Source organism: Macaca thibetana, chromosome 10 (genome assembly GCF_024542745.1).
Source record: "Macaca thibetana thibetana isolate TM-01 chromosome 10, ASM2454274v1, whole genome shotgun sequence".
Taxonomy (NCBI): Eukaryota; Metazoa; Chordata; class Mammalia; order Primates; family Cercopithecidae; genus Macaca; species Macaca thibetana.
In genome coordinates, this window is record NC_065587.1 from 85,965,518 (window position 1) to 85,983,109 (window position 17,592).

At 38.0% G+C, this 17,592-nt stretch overlaps 2 protein-coding genes across 11 annotated transcripts in view; both read left to right on the top strand.

Moving 5' to 3' along the window:
• DSTN (destrin, actin depolymerizing factor) overlaps positions 1 to 17,592 on the top strand; it is a 1,228,633-nt gene that overhangs the window by 870,869 nt on the left and 340,172 nt on the right. The window lies entirely within an intron of this gene.
• Positions 1 to 17,592, top strand: part of PCSK2 (proprotein convertase subtilisin/kexin type 2) — a 254,163-nt gene that overhangs the window by 20,093 nt on the left and 216,478 nt on the right. The window contains exon 2 of one of the 2 annotated variants that reach the window (XM_050745361.1): positions 13,121 to 13,225. The exons of the other annotated variant lie outside the window; for it this stretch is intronic. Within the exon in view, the coding sequence (XP_050601318.1) occupies positions 13,121 to 13,225 (105 nt within the window). The remainder of the gene's footprint in view (positions 1 to 13,120; positions 13,226 to 17,592) is intronic. 2 annotated transcript variants of the gene reach the window in all.

The window sequence follows — 17,592 nt, forward strand, 5'->3', positions numbered from 1 at the left end:
GCACAGATGCACAAAATTTGGAATGGAGGCCATGCCAAGGTCACAGACCCTCTGGAGCATCTACAGATTCCCTAAGGGAAGAGAACTCTGGTGTTTAAAAGAAGCAGGAAATAGACTCCATGAGAATTTAACACTTCTTTTTATCTGTTCACAATTGGTTGCCAGTTCCCTGGAGTTCCCTACTGCTGGGAAAAGGGAGTGTGTGGGTTCAGAGAGGTGCCGTAGCTTGGAGCCATAGTTTTCAGTGGGAAAAGGAAGTAAGAGGAAAAGAAAGAAGACAATGAGAAGTGTTGCTGAGACCCATGCATTTTTGTGGCCATAATAAGAATTTCTAAAACCTCTGTAAGTCTGACTTAGCAACATTATTATACTGTCACCCAGCCTGAATCTTCAAGCTGACAATTTGCTGCAAGTTCTTCTTTCACTTCTTTTTCTCCTTCCTTCTGGAACCATGCATATTTTGCCTTAAGAGAACAAGGTGATGATGTAAAAGAAGGATGTGTATGTGTGTGTGTGTCTCTGTGTTTACATATGTGTGTGTGTGTTTCAATGAAGAAAACATTTGAAAACACTAAATGTCCGCAGTATGAGAGGCTTCTTACTAGGACACTCAGGTGAGTGTTTGGGAATCTACCAATCAATGGGGAATCAACCAATCTAGCCTAACAATATGTCTTTGCTATTTGCAAGATTTGCAGTCTACTTAAGGATCTCAGGAATGCATTGACCAGCCTACATCCTTGAGGTCTGTGTGGGCAGCAAGTACCTTATACTACTGTAAGTCACATAGCATCTGTCTTTCTCTCCCTGCGGTGGAGCTTATGCTTGCGCAAAGCTCTTAAGCAGCTGCTTCTCAGATGCTCAGAAGACAGTGTATCTCGGGTCTGCACTCCAAAAGCAAGAGACAAAAAAGGCCCAGAAAAATAACCAATGCCTACAGGTTACTCTTTTGTTAGGTTCATGATCAGTCAATTTACCTGTTTATTGCATAAGAGTAAGCTCATCAGAGGTTCAAATTTTAGCTTTATGAGACCAATTAGCTCCATTTTCTTTCATAGCCAAGAGAGATCCTCCTCCCAAAGAATCCAGAATCATGGGTCCCAAGATCACAGCAGTGAGGATGTCACCCACCAGCCTGGCTGTCCTTGAGTCCCACTCATCTCCATCAGGAATTGCAGCCCAAAATCTCATGAATTCCTAGTCATGGTTACAAAGGGGCTGGGACGTAAAGTAGGACCGCAACACAAGCAGCGTGGTAGGAAGGATGCTGGACTTACACTAAGGAGAGCTGGGATTTCTGCAGAGAGCTCCCATTCATCTGGTCAGGCCCTGGCCCCCCGGAGCCTCAGTGTCTTCTCTAAAAAAAATGAGGCAGCTAGACCAAGCCAGGTATGCAACTCAGTTGCCTAAGGTAACACAACCATGGAAAGGGAGCTTAGTGTGTGACCATAGGAAGTGGAGGGGTAGGTGGGTTCTGATTTGAAACTAGGAAATACATGACCCTTCTGAGGTCATTCAAATTTAAATTTTAAAATGCTTTTACTTTTTTTTTTTTATTGTACTTATGTTCTAGGGTACATGTGCATAACGTGCAGGTTTGTTACATATGTATACTTGTGCCATGTTGGCGTGCTGCACCCATCAACTCGTCAGCACCCATCAACTCGTCATTTACATCACGTATAACTCCCAATGCAATCCCTCCCCCCTCTCCCCTCCCCATGATAGGCCCTGGTGTATGATGTTCCCCTTCCCGAGTCCAAGTGATCTCGTTGTTCAGTTCCCACCTGTGAGTGAGAACATGCAGTGTTTGGTTTTCTGTTCTTGCAATAGTTGGCTGAGAATTTTTAACTTGCATCTTGGAAATAAATTTAGACGTTAGAAATGTTGCATAAGTAGCACACAGGTACACCTATGTTCATGGCAGCATTATTCACAATAGCCAAAATGTGGAAGCAACTCAAGCGTCCATCAATAGATGAATGGATAAACAAAATGTGTTATACAAGGTGGAATATTCAACCTTAAAAAGGAAGGAAATTCTGACACATGCCACAACATGATAAACCTTGAAGACACTGTGCTTAAGTAAAATAAGCCAGGCACAAACGGTCAAATACCGTGTGATTCCACTTAAATAACCTAGTTCAAGAAATCAAATTCATAAAGACAGAAACTAGAAAGGTGGATGCCGGGGCTGGGGAGTGGGGACTGGAAAGTTATTGTGTAGTAGGTACAGAATTTCAGTTTGAGTTGATTAAAAAGTTCTGGTAATGGATAGTAGTGATAGTTGCACAATGTGAGTATACTTAATATCACTGAACTATTCACTTAAAAATCATTACAATTGAAAATTTGATGTTACATATATTTTATCACAATAAAAAACATTACTTTAAAAAAAGCAGAGTTTCCATATATCTTTTATTCAGCTTCCCCAAAGTTAACATCTTAGGTAACCATAGCAAAATTACCAAAGCCAGGAAATAAACATTGATATAATACTATTAGCTAATCTACAGGACTTATTCAAAATTTTCCAGTTGTCCCGCTAGTGTCCTTTTTACTGATCCAGGTTCCAATCCAAAATATGATTGTATTTAATAGTTATGTCTCATTAGTTTCCTCTAATTTGGAAAAGTCCTGCAGCTCTTATTAGTAGTTTATGAACATGATGACTTTGAAGAGTACTGGGCTGGGCGCAGTGGCTCACACCTGTAATCCCAGCAGTTTGGGAGGCCGAAGCAGGCGGATCACGAGGTCAGGAGATCGAGACTATTCTGGCTAACACGGTGAAACCCCGTCTCTACTAAAAATTAAAAAATTAGCTGGGTGTGGTGGCGGCCGCCTGCAGTCCCAGCTACTCAGGAGGCTGAGGCAGGAGAATGGTGTGAACCTGGGAGGTGGAGCTTGCATGAGCAGAGATCGCGCCACTACACTCCAGCTTGGGCTACAGAGTGAGACTCTGACTCAAAACATAATAATAAAAAAAAAATAAGGCCGCGCGCGGTGGCTCAAGCCTGTAATCCCAGCACTTTGGGAGGCCGAGGCGGGTGGATCACGAGGTCAGGAGATCGAGACCATCCTGGCTAACATGGTGAAACCCCGTCTCTACTAAAAATACAAAAAACTAGCCGGGCGTGGTGGCGGGCGCCTGTAGTCCCAGCTACTCGGAGGCTGAGGCGGGAGAATGGCGTAAACCCGGGAGGTAGAGCTTGCAGTGAGCCGAGATCGCGCCACTGCACTCCAGCCTGGGCGACACAGCGAGACTCCGTCTCAAAAAAAAAAATAAATAAATAAAATAAAATAAAATAAAATAAAATAAAATAAAAAAGAGTACTCGCCAGTTATGAGTTTGTCTGATGGTTCCACCTGACTGAATACACGTTATGTATTTTTGGCAAGAAAATCACATGAACTATGTGCCCTTCTTAGTGCATCATAGTATGACTCATCACTGGTGAAGTTAACTTAGATCGCTTGGGTAAAGTGGTCTCTGCCAGGTTTCTCCACTATAAAGATACATTTCTCATTGTTTATTATTATATTTCACCTATTAATTTTAGCATCTATTGTAGATGTCTGCCAGCCACAATTATGTTATTACTGTGACATTTTCTGAATGATGATATTCAATGTCCATCATTTCTTCTACATTTATTGATGGGAATTCCACTGTAAGGAAGAGTTTTCCCTGCACCTCAATTTATATTTAATTTCTTATTTAAAAAACACTAAAACAAGCCAGAATCGTGGTAAAATATGTTCCTCTAATAACCACTGGCGCTTCACAACTCCACATTTTCTCTCTAGTGTTAAAAATTCTAAGTACTAGGTCAGATACAGTGGCTCACACCTGTAATCCCAGCACTTCAGGAGGTCAAGGCGGGCAGATCACTTGGGGTCAGGAGTTCATGTTCAGTCTGGCCAAAATAGCGAAACCCGATCTCTACTAAAAATACAAAAATTAGCCAGGTGAAGAGGTAGGTGCTACTTGGGAGGCTGAGGCAGGAGAATTGCTTGAACCCAAGATGCAGAAGTTGCAGTGAGCCAAGATCGTGCCACTGCACTCCAGCCTGGGCAAAAGAGTGAGACTCCAAAAAATTAAAAGTAAAAAAAGAAATTATCAGATCCATAATGCCTCCTGCAATAGGAAACAAAAGGTCAAATTCATTCTATCTGGTAGTGTTCAAAGTAGAAAGTTTTTGGAAAGCAAAATACAGCACACTTACATTTTCTTCCTCTCCCCTCACTTTTTTTATTTTATTAAATCTTAATATTATCCAGAGTATATCAGCAGGGTTAAGTAGAGAAAACATTTAAGAACCATTAAGCCTGGAATATGCACCTGAAATATTTATGTTAAAGTTGCCATGGGGACTGTGGTTTTTAATGAACAGGAACTAAATCACGAAAGCTGCAATGCTCTAAAAAGCTTTTATTCACAGAAAAGACCCCTGGTTAAGTTGACTATTCCTTGAAGATCATCCAGTATCTGCTGCTTTGAGTCCAGGCCTGTCCCCCTATGCCAGGGAAATCCCTTGAGAGCCCTTATCTGAGCTGCTCCAGGATGATGTCATCAGTTGACTGAACCAATATTATTGTAGAGTTTCATGTTAACATAGCCATGAAAGCTGAAGAAATAAAACTTTTTTTTTCAGCTAGCTACTTGTTTCTGTAGTCCATTGCTGAGTAACAAACCAACCCAAAATTTGGTGGTATAAAACAATAATTTTATTATACTCATGAATGTGGCAATTTGTAATCCAGGCAGGGCACATTGGAAATGGCTTGTCTGTGGTCCACAAGGTGTGGAGACTCAGTTGGGAAGACTCAGCAGCTAGAGGATGACTGGTATGGTTGGAGTTGGAATCCTCTGAAAGCTTCTTAATATGTGTATTTAACACCCTAAATGGGATGACTTGAAAGCTGCGATCTTCCAGGATTGTCAGGCAAAGCACTACACACGCTTCTCAGTGTTGCCTGGGCTTCCTCATAACATGGAAGCCTGAGAGGAGTTGTACTTCTTAAATTGTAGGTCAGGACTTTAAGAGCAAATGTGTTCCAGGGAACAAGGCACAAGTCAAATGGCCTCTTATGACTTAGATTCAGAAGTCACATGGCATCACTTCCACCATACTTGTAATTAAAGCGATCATGTTTCCCAGATGCAAGGGCTGGAATCATGGACCTCATTTCTTGATATGAGGAGTGTTAAAAAAAAAGCTGTGGCTATGACTTTAAACAGTCACACTCTTCAAAATTAAAACACTAGAAAAATACAATTTTTAATAACAGTGAAAAAGAGTCTCTTAAGGTGACTAACCTTCCCTTTCTCCAAAAAAGTCTAAGAAACATTCCCCAAGTGTCCCTCTGACTATAATAATCTCTTCTTTGGGTTCCCATAGCAGCTTGTCAATAACTCTGCTATAGCACATTCTATTCTAACAATAAAAAGAGTGACTATGCTTGAGTGCAAGATATTTTTCCAAGCACTTTTCATGCATTATCTCACTTAATTCCCATAATAAAAACATCTTATAAGAAAAAAACCTGAGGCCCATGAGGGTTAAATAACTTGCCAAAAGTCATATCGCTGTTACGAGGAAGAGCGAGAATTTAAACCAAGACAATCTGGCTTCAGAACTCATGTTCTTAAATCACTCCACCACAAAGTACTGTTAATCTATTGCTGTGGGAAATCTTCCTTCCGTGTGAATTGTGAGCTGTTTGTAGGCTGAGACCATATTATCATTACCCTTGTCTCTCCAGCACCAAACACAGTGCCTGGCTTATGACAAGGAACACAAAAACACACAATAGAAAAATGCACAAGAGAGAATAAACTAAAATGTCAATAAACATATGAAAAGATGCTCAAACGTTCAAAATAATTAAAAATATTCAAATACGATGACAAAATATTCAAGTAAGATGACTATAAATTGGCTAAAATTAAAATATCTTTAATAAATGTCAATCCAGTGTTACTTAGACAATGCGGAAATGGATAATTTTATTCTTATTTACTTTTCAATGGATCTTGGAATATACAACCTTATAGGGAAACTTTTCTGAAGTATTTATCAAAATGATGAATGTTAATAATCTATGACTTAGAGGTTGAATTCCCAGGATACGTCCTACAGGAAAACTCTCATCTATACAAATAGTGATAATCATAAAGCTACTCATCATAGCATTTTTAATAGCAACTTGATTAAGAGATATAGTTAATGGGCCATAAAATTTATCCTCTAAAAATGTGCAATTCAGTGATCTTTAGTATAGTTGCAAAGTTGTGCAATCATTGCCAATATCAAATTTTAGAATATTTTTACCACCCTTAAAATAAATCCTGGACCATTAGCAATCACTCTTCATTTCTGTCTCCTCCCAGCCCCAGGCAACCACTAATCTAATTTCCAGCTCTATAGATTTGTCCATTCTGGACATTTCATATAAAGAAAATGATACAATATAAGATCTTTCTGTCTGGCTTCTTTAACTTAGCATTAAGTTTTCAAGGTTCATCCATGTTTTTATCATGTATCATTGCTTAATTCCTTTCCATTTAAAAATAATATTGCATTTAACATATATATCATATTTTGTTTACTGTTTTATCAATTGATAGAAATGTACGTTGTTTCTAGTTTTTTACTATCATGAAAAATGTTGCTATGAACATTTGTATACAAGTATTTGCATAAATGTATGTTTTCATTTCTCTTATATGCACCCATACATGGAATTGCTGGGTCATATGACAAGTCTGTGTTTAACATTTTGAGTAACTGCCAAAGAGCTTTCCAAATAGGCTGTACCATTTTACTATCCCACCAACAATGCATGAGGGTTCAAATTCCTTCCTGTCCAGGTCAACACTTGCTGGTTTGGGTGCAGTTGGGTAGGGGATGTTTGTTTTAGTGTGTGTAAAGTGATATCTCATGGTTCTAATTTGCATTCTCTGATGTCTAATAATGTTGAACATCTTTTTGTATGTTTATAGGCCATTCGTATTTCTTCTTTGAAGAAATGGCTCCTCGAATTTGCACAGTTTTGAATTGGGTTACTTGACTTTATTATTGAGTTGTAAACATATTTAAAACATTCCTGTGCAAGACCCTTATCAGAGATATGATTTTCAAAATTTTTCTCCAATCTGTAGGTTGTCTTTTCATTTCCTTCATTATTTCCTTTGAAGTACAAGCATTCTTAATTTTAATGAAGTACAGTTTATGTTCTTATACTTTTTGTGTTGTATCTAAGAAAACATTGCCTAACCTAAAGACATGAAGATTTATTCCTATGTTTTATTCTAAGAGTTGGGTAATATTAGCTTTTACATTTGGGACTACAAATCATTTTGAGTTAAATTTTTCATGTGGTATGAGATAGGAATCCAAATTCATTTTTTTCATGTGAATATCTAATTGTTCAAGCACAAAACTGTGCTTGAACAGACTATTCACTCTCATTGAATTGTTTTAGCATCCATGTTGAAAATCAATTGACCATGAGTTGATCATCATAAATTATTTCTGGATTCAGTTTTATTCCATTAAACTACTATATGTCTCTCCTATGCCAGTACCATACTGCTTTGATTACTTTAGCTTTGAAGAGGTGTTGAAATTGGAAAATGTGAGTCTTCCCAGTTTGTTCTTCTTTATTAAGATTATTTTGGCTATTCTTGGTCCTTTGAGTTTACATTTGAACTTTAGGATAAGCAAAAATGACAGCTGAGATTTTGAAAGTAATTGTACAGAATTTGCAGATAAGTTAGGGAGCACTGCCATTTTAAAAAAATCCATGAACATGAAATGCTTTTCCATTTATTTAGATCTTTAATTTCTTCCAGTGATGTTTTGTACTTTTCAGTGTACACATCTTGCACTTCTTTTGTTAAATTTATTTCCCAGTATTTTACTTATTTTATGTTATGTTAAATCAACTTATTTTCTTAACTTTATGCTTGGATTGTTCATTGCTTGTGTATAGAAATATAATTGATTCTGCATGTTAATCTTGTATTCTGCAACCTTGCTCAACTCTTTTGTCAATTCTAATACTTTCTGTGGATTCATTATAAATTTCTATATACAAGATATGTCTTCCGCAAATAGAGATAGTTTCTCTTCTTTCTTTCCAATCTTGGTGCCTTTATTTCTTTGTCTTGTCTGATTGCATTAGCTAAACTCTCCAGTACACTCTTGAATAGAAGTGGCAAGAGCAGATAACTGTCTTGTTCTGATCTTAGGAAAAGCATTCAGCCTTTTACCATTAAGTATGATGTTAGCTGTAGGTTTTTCACAGATAGATTTATCACATTGAGAAAGTTCCCTTTCATTCCTAATTTTAAGACACATGTTTATTATAAAAGAATGTTGTATTTTGTCACACGCTTTTCTGCATTGGGATGTCCATGTGGTTTTTGTTATTTATTCTATTGATATAGTTATTATAGTAATTGATTTTTAGATGTGAAAACAACTTTGCATTCCTGGGGTAAATCCTACTTGGTTATGATGCATAATCCTTTTTATGTGTGATTGGATTCAGTTTGCTACTATTTTGATGAGCATTTTGTTGCTATATTTGTAAGAGATCACAGTCTGTAGTTTTCTTTTATTGTGGTATCTCTGTCTTTTCTTCATGTCAGGGTGATATAGGCCTCAATGAATGAGTTGGGAAGTGATTCTTCTTTTTCTTCCATTTTTTGGAAGAGTTTCTGAAGGACTGGAATTATTTATTTAAACATTAGTAGAATTAATCAGGATTAGTAGAATTCATCAGGATTTATTTTGCAGAAAGTTTTTAAATTACTAATTCAATCTCTTTACTGCTATTCAGGCTCCCTGGTAAATTTTTAAATTCTGTTATTGTACTTTTTAGCTCCAGAATTTCTGTTTGGTTCTTTCTTCTTATTCTTTTTATCTCTTTATTGATATTCTTTATTTGATGATTCACCATTCTCATGCTTTCCTTTAGTTCTTTAGATATGGTTTCTTTGAACATATGTCTGGGTATAGTTATATCGATATATAAATATAATCTGAATATTTATACTTATCTAGTTTAGTCTTTGTCTAGTAAGTCCAACATCTGGGCTTCTTCAGAGAGTTTTTATTATTTTTCCCACTATGTGTGGAGCATATGTTCTTATTTCTTTTTGTGTCTCACAATTTTTCTTGAAAATTTGACATTTTAAATAATATAATATGACAACTTGGAAACCAGATTTACCTCTCCCCAGGTTGTTGTTGTTTCTAGGTTTTGCTGTTTTTACTATAGCTATTTTTCCCCCACCCCCACCCCCGGTTTTTTTCTTGTGCTTTTTTAATTATTATTATACTTTAAGTACTGGGATACATGTGCAGAACATGCAGGCTTATTACATAGATATACATGTGCCATGGTGGTTTGCCACACCCATCAACCCATCATCTACATTATTTCTCCTAATGCTATCCCTCCCCTAGCCCCCCACCCCCTGAGTGTGATGTTCCCTTTCTTGTTTCCATGTGTTCTCATTGTTCAACTCTCACTTATGAGTGAAAACATGCAGTGCTTGGTTTTTTGTTCCTGTGTTAGTTGGCTGGGAATGATGGTTTAATGAAGGAGTTAATAAGTGGAAGTCTGATAGCATCTGAGTGACAAGGGAAGAACCACTTTGCATAATAATATGTAGAGTGTGTGTGTGTGTGTGTATGTATGTGTGTGTAAGCAAATAAGAAGATCTAAAAGTCACTCATTTTACTATTAAGGAAATAATCATTTGCTCTTGCAAGTAGGTAGGCCTAGAGGGGGAAAAAAAAGATCCATGTCCTTGCAAAGGACATGAACTCATCCTTTTTTATGGCTGCATAGTATTCCATGGCACACACATGCCACATTTTCTTTATCCAGTCTATCACTGATGGGCATTTGAGTTGGTTCCAAGTCTTTGCTATTGTGGAACTTAAATAAACTTACAAGAAAAAACAAACCATCAAAGAGTGAGCGAAGGACATGAGCAGACGCTTCTCAAAGGAAGATACTTACGCAGCCAACAAACATATGAATAAAAGCACACCATCATTGGTCATTAGAGAAATGCAAATCAAAACCACAATGAGATACCATCTCACACCAGTGAGAATAGCGATCATTAAAAAGCCAGAAAACAACAGATGCTGAAGAGGATGTGGAGAGATAGGAATGCTTTTACACTGTTGGTGGGAGTGTAAATTAGTTCAACCATTGTGGAAGACAGTGTGGCGATTCCTCAAGGATCTAGAACCGGAAATACCATTTGATCCAGCAATCCCATTACTGGGTATATACCCAAAGGATTATAAATCATTCTACTATAAAGACACATGCACACGTACGTTTATTGCTATTTGTTTATTTAATGTCTTTCTGGACTAATTCTGCAAAGTCTGTAATTTCTATAATGTGCCATTGAATCTGCTTGGTTAACTTAATAGTTAGCCAATGACAGGACAGAGGTTTTCTTAAAGACCTTGAATCAATGCAGCTTTGTTTTTGTTTTTACCGTTTGCTGAGGGGCTCTGTTGTATATATTGGGACATATCCTCAATGCTCAAGCAGGTAGTTTGAAACTCTGCTATGGCCTTCACCTCCTGTTTTTAAAGAGACTTAAAGTCAACTAAAGATGAGCACTTAGAGCCTTCTTCGATATTTCCTGGTTGTGTGTACAGCTCTGCCCATGTGTGTGGCCTTCTAAGTGTCCAGGAATATACTACAGCTTTGTAAAGCCTTCTATGGACATCTTATTCCTTAGATTCTTTTACAAAGGTTTTTGTCCAGCCTTTTATTTGCCCCAGTTCATATTGCTACTTCAGGAAATTGCAACCTTAAAAATTTGCCACTGATTATTTTTGACAAATTCCCTGGGGAGTAGGGCTTTTCCAACTGAGCAAACCCTGGGACAGATCAAATAATAACAAATCCTATAAATGGAACTTTTCCAGATAGCTTCCAGGCTATTATTTATGGACGAGGCTTTTTGAATAACTCTAAACCCAGTCCTCACCCTCTAGTGTCTATTTGGCTACTGGTTTTCCCAGTTGCTGTGGTTGTGAGGATGTTCGTGTTCAAAGATGCTGCAGAGCTATGGAGAAGAGGATGGTCATAGAGCAATTTAAAATAGCACACAGTTTGCCATTGTCACTGAGATTCAACCTTTTTATTGAATAAACTTCGGGTTGCTGCAAGCCTCTTGTTAATTTCCAGTGTTCTGAATAAGTTGATTTGGCAATTTTTTTCAAAGTTCTATTTGCTTGTCTATAACAGTAGATTCTTGAAGGTTCTTACTCTATTATACCTGAAGTTCCCCCACCCCAACACACAGCATTATCTTTGAATGTAAAAAAAATGGAAACATCTTAATATGCATCAGTAGTGGAAAGGCTAAATAAGTCATGATATATCCCATGTAATGGAATAATATGCAGCCATTCAAAAGAAGAAAGTAGTCTGGGTGTTGAAGTAATATGTACCATAAACCCCATGACACATGTTTACCTACATAACAAACCTTCACATGTACCCCCAAACTCAAAATAAAAATTTGAAAAAAGGAGTTAATAAGTGGAAGTCTGATAGCATCTGAGTGACAAGGGAAAGGAAGAACCACTTTGCATAATAATATGGAGAGAGAGAGAGAGAGAGTGTGTAAGCAAAGAAGAAGATCTAAAACTCACTCATTTTACTATTAAGGAAATAATCATTTGTTCTTGCAAGTAGGTAGGCCTAGAGGGAAAAAAAAAAAGATAACCTAACTCCAACACTGCCAAAAAAGAAAACATGAAGAATTTTTACTTTGTTATTTGTACTTTTCAGTTTTCTAAATTTACTCTATATTTCCTTTATATTAAAAATAAAATAATAATGATAAATATTCTTTAAGAAATATTTGAGCCACACTGAGGTTCTTTGTGATTTAAAAATCTCAAATTGGCCCCATCTATGTTAGAAAACCTTTCTATCAAATCTGCTTCCCTTTTCTTCCAAACTCTGGATGGCAACACACACACCAAAACTTACAATAGCAAATACTTTGAGTAGTGGAATGCTTTCTGATTTAGGGACTCTTTTGAGAATCTGATGAAACCATGCGTCCTATTTCCCAAAAAAATGTACATATTTACATTATTTGTCTATAATTTGTAAGCATTCAATTAAATTAATTAATCAGGTTAAGAACTGCAAACAGCATGTCTTCATCAATGTGAAGACAGGTGGAGAAAAGCAAGAGATCTGGGAACTTCAAGGCCCTGTATTTATACAGAAGAGAAAAAGATGCCCAGAGAGGAAACCACTTGCTCATAAGCATACTGATGGTAACAGATATGAGCCACATCCAGGTCTCCAAACTCCCAGGTCAAGGCTCTTCCCACCAAGTTACTTTGAATCATAGAACGAATGACTGGCTTGTTTAGGTTCTCCAAAACTCTTACAGGCCCCGTGCCAAAGATAAGCTCTCATTACTGTGTCTTCTCTGATTGGCTCTGACCTGATTTCAAGGATCCTTGAGATGGGAAGATAGAGGGAAACCAGACCTGCCATCCAACTAGTATTTACTAAATTTAGATGTTCCCACTGTGCTCAGCCTGATAAGAGGCACCAAGGGGTCACAGAAAAAGCCCAAGACACAGACAGACAGTTGAAAGTCTGTCACAGACAGCTATGAAGACATGACTAGAAAACATCGCAGCGTAATTCTGGAGCAACCAGGTGATACCTGGAGTATGCACGCTAGTCCAAGGAGAACAAGGAGAATCTGATGCGGGTGTGAATGTAAAGGCAAGGCTCCATTGAAAAGGAGAGGGAATCAAAGGATGCTCAGAAAGTTAAACAATGGGGGAAAGAATAGAAGGTATTTGGGGAACAGGAGGAGAGCGAACACCACATGAACAAAGGCAAGGAGAAGAGAAGGAGGACATTGATAGGGAAATAGAGAACCAGGTCTGACAAGAGGTTTGCCAGTGGTTTTCTTGCATACTTCCCTACCCCAGGGAGCCCTTGCAAGCAGCCCCAGCTTTGGTGCCCCTCTCCCTGGGCGAACCCCAGAAGCTAACTATGCTTGTGTCTGCTTGACTCTCCACAGCTTCCCTTTGCTGAAGGTCTGTACCACTTTTATCACAATGGCCTTGCAAAGGCCAAGAGAAGACGCAGCCTACACCACAAGCAGCAGCTGGAGAGAGACCCTAGGGTGAGTGTTCCCCAGAAGCCTGCCTTCCAATCTCTGCTGCCACAGCTGAGCCCACCGAGGAGGTGTGGAGGGGCTGGCCAGGGATTTTGAAGTAAAAGCACTTAATGTACTATAATAGGGCAAATGGATGCTTTGCAGAGTCATACCAGGGACTCTCTGTTCCTCTATCTGTGCATAATAAATAATCACAGGCCCCTTTGTGTGGCTGGAGGAAGAGGAAATTGGGATACCACCCTTTTACTGGTTATCTTCTCCTAAGTTATTACTGAGTGAGGATTTCGGGTTGCCTGGGAACATGTTTTGGCCAGTGATGGATGGGAAGACACCAAGCAATTTAATGAGTCATTTTACGGAAGGTTTCTACTGGTGAATCCACATGCTCAGAAGAGGTTGCCATGCCCCATGTTGTGAAAGGAAAGAATGAGGGAGCCAGTGAGTGAGCAGCTCACAGCAGGCAGTGGACTTCTCAGTATCCATGCATGACTGTGACCATAAGACTATCTCAGCCTTTCTTCTTATCCTGTATTTTCTAGCACTGATGTAATTTACCTTCATGTCTCAGCTGTCTACTTGATATTCATCACTCACATTATTTTAATCTTCAATCTTTACCTTACTCTTGGACTCCAGGTTCCATTTCCTACTTCCTCTGATGGCTCAGATTCAACTTTCCCCCAATCAAACATATCATCTTAGCAACAAAGTGGCTTCTCTGCCAGTGTTCCCACTTCTTGCTTTTCAGAATAGGACCTTTAGTAATCATATTTTCCACCATCCCCCATACCTACACACTCATCAAATTGGGTAGATTCTGATTTCTGTTACATGAATCACTAAGAAGGAAAGTATGTAATAACTCAGAGAAGTTGCTTTCTGTACATTGAAGGCAGTGTAACCTCTTCCTCAGGACTCTCAGGGACCAGCTGATGAAAGGCATGTCAGATGTTTGAGTTAAGGATTTTCACAGGAGATTTCTTTTGAGCTGATAGAATCTGAAAACTCATTCTTGTGGGACTTTTCATGTGAACATTTCTCTGGGTTTAATTTGGGCTTCAATTAGGAATTCAGATAAAACAGTCTCTCAGCAGATTGCCAAATGACAGGCCACAGGCAATTTTTTCTCTAACTTCTCAAGAGTTCCCACCTTCCCTAAAGAGGACTTTCTGCTCTAGGAAGCCACTTTACTTTTGCAGTAACAATTAAGCTGCCTGTGCTGCCAGCCAATGCCAACTATTCTTAAAGGATCTGTCATAGAAGCTGGTACCAAGACATAAGGGAGAAGCTTTCTACTCTGTGTGGTAACAACCTTGGCCTTGGCTATACCAATACATTGCCTGGGGATGCCCTTGGGCAGCCATATGGACAGGAATCTTGTCCTGAACCCAAGGTGGGCATCAGTAGACAAAGATCACTCTGGTGCACCGTGACATTGGTCTTCCCTACACTTCAACCCTATGCCATAACCTTGCCATTTATGGCCAATTGTTTTCCTTTTAGTTATACATTTTCTTAAAAGTCTCATTGGCTTCTCTTCTTCCATGATTAAAATCATTGCTCCAAGATTACTCAGAAACATATAAACTGGGAGCAGAAGGAAAGAGATACTTTAAAGGCTTGCGCTGGGAAAGAGAACTGAGGCACAGTAGAACTCAGAAGTCACGGGTCAGAGAGGCTATTTAGCACCACTGGCCTGAGCTTTTCCCATTCTAGCACATATGATCTCTGAAATGCTGATTCTTGAAGTGTACAGTGACATTTTTTAAATAGAAAATGGGACTTATTGGGTAATAATAAAAAGAGGAGATCAGGCACTGGCGATTCTGATCATTTGTCTTTCTCCTCAAAATATTATCAATTGTCACCAAAAAGGGTGTCTATTTCCCCTTCATTACCTATTATAAGGGTCCAGGTAGCCAATTGCCTCTACCTGGTAGCTGTAACCATCTGCCCTGCCCATGAAGACCAACATAAAATGGCAGAGAAACTAAAGAAGACCAAGTTTCGTATACATTTTCTCTATCTTGTCATCAAGGTTAAATGTTGGGAATGTTGTCAATAATAAACTCATTCTAGGAAGCACAAAAATCTCATAATTCTTTGCAAAATGAAAAAAAAAACTGCTAATGATGACTGCCTTTTTCCAAAATATTAGATTAAGGTCTGAGTCTTTCCTGCATGATGTTCTTGTGGTTGTCTAATTTTGGCATCTGCTGATAGAAAAATAGAGTGGCAACTATTCTGAAACAAAAATCGTTGACTGTGAACAGTGCAAGAATAGCAAACTAAAGATTCTGCCTTGTGGATTTATAGATGTTAAACCAAAGGGTAAACAAGTCTAGTGTAGGAATACCCCAATTTGGGGGTTCTCAAACACATTTAAACAGGTTGCAAAAAGAAAAGTAAATGAAAGTATAGAAAGAAAAGGAGAAGGACCAAGTAGCCAGAATGAGGTCCAGGCTTTCATGTCTTATATAGATGTTGCAAGTTATGCTTTATAAACACAGAGTTTAAGAGTAAGTTGTTTTATCATTCCCTGAAATGTACTGTCTCCTAGAACTGCTAACTTTAACTACGATTGCAGCCCCAACCCCCAGCTTCCTTCTCCTTCCTGTCCCTGCACCACTTCCCAGACTCTCTCACTCACTGTCTACAGGCTTATGGTAAGGAACACAAAGCCCGGGGAGGTTGGTCTGAGCTGCTACTCACTTTCAGGGCTTCATCTACTGAGGTAGCTTTTGACCAAAGAGCTCCAACCTCTGCTATCAACCCAAGAAATAAAAAAGAAAAAGGTAGAAACCCAAGATAGTTAGTTTTTGGCTTTTTTGACTTCAGACCAGAAATTTCAACGATGTTTGTCTCTCATGTAACAACTAATTTTTAAGTTTAAAGGTAAACAGAAACAAAAAAGACTAGAAAGAGCTAAAGTGCTACTTTCCATATGTTCATCTTTGTTCATCAATATGCAGACAATAGCTAGGAAAACAGATTCTGATGTAGACTGTGTTAAAGATGTTCTCTTCTCTTTCCAATTCTTGCTGCTAAAAGTTTAGCTGACTGCCGAGTATCGTCATTTGGATGCTAAAAAGCAAAAATTGTGTCTTGTTTATTTCTGTAATATCTTTGCACAGTGCAGTTCTGAGCATATACTAGATACTCAGGAAATGACTGAGCATGTCAAATGAATGAATTATTATTATTATTTTTTCTTCAGGGTTTTAAGCCATGGAATAGTATTGCCTTTCTCATCTTATATTTTCCTCCCTATCCCAAAATGTGTCTCCATTAGGAAATAAAAGTACTATATAGTCTTCTCCCTAGCGCCTCTTTTACATACATTTTTAATTGTGGGTAACAGAAACCAATGACCATTTCATTACTTCCAAGTTTTATCACAAAGAATCCCATGAAGAACCAGTTCTTAATTTCCAAAGCCCAATCTGCCTTCTTCCTAATCACATTCACAGTCGTGGTACAGGCACCAAAGCAGGACAATGTGTCTGGAAGATTTTGATAATGAAATAATTTAAAGAGGTAATAAATCAATTCAACACTGGGATGAAATAATAAAACAAAAAATACCTTCTCAACATCAGGGTCAAAAACAAATATTTTATGCCCAAAAGCTCTGTAAGATTTATTAAACATTAGCTAGAACAATACCAACAAATCTTAAAGCCAAACCTATCTTCAGTCCCTGGTCAACATATCAAAACCTCATAAATTCTACTAGTACTGGAAAAGCTTCTGAAGAGTGGATTTATTTAAGATAATATTTGCTTCCCAGCTCTGTCAAACCATACTTGTACATCTGAAATAGAATATTAAAGTGAAATATATTTTTAAAACATGAAGGACTCATCATTCTATGAGTAACACACACTAGTCTTATGGAAGCAAATAATTTTATTTTTAAAAAGCTGAAATTCATTTATTGAGAGAGGTTATATTTGATTGGAGAATTAAAAACATTTATTTCCTTTACTAGGCAATTTTATTAGACCACACAATTATTCCTCAGTCGTTTTTAAACGTGTTTCAGTTTTACAAGTCAGAAACTTCTATCAGTCCAATAAAAACTTTCCTTGCTTCTCTCGTCTCAAAGAATGGATGATATTTCCTTTGTGTTCCATATTTGGAAGCTGTATCTTTCTAGTTTCTTTCTTATCCAAATGTATCCACATGTTTAATAACCATAGAAGGCAGTCACACGGTCTGGTTGGGATCTATATTTGTTCTTTAAGGGTCTATTCTTGAATATATTTGTGGAATTTTCAAGATACTGCCAATAACCCACAAAAGTTAGCTTCACTGGGTCATATAGTCACTTCAGAAATCTCATAATACCACTGGAGCAAAAGAAAAGTCTC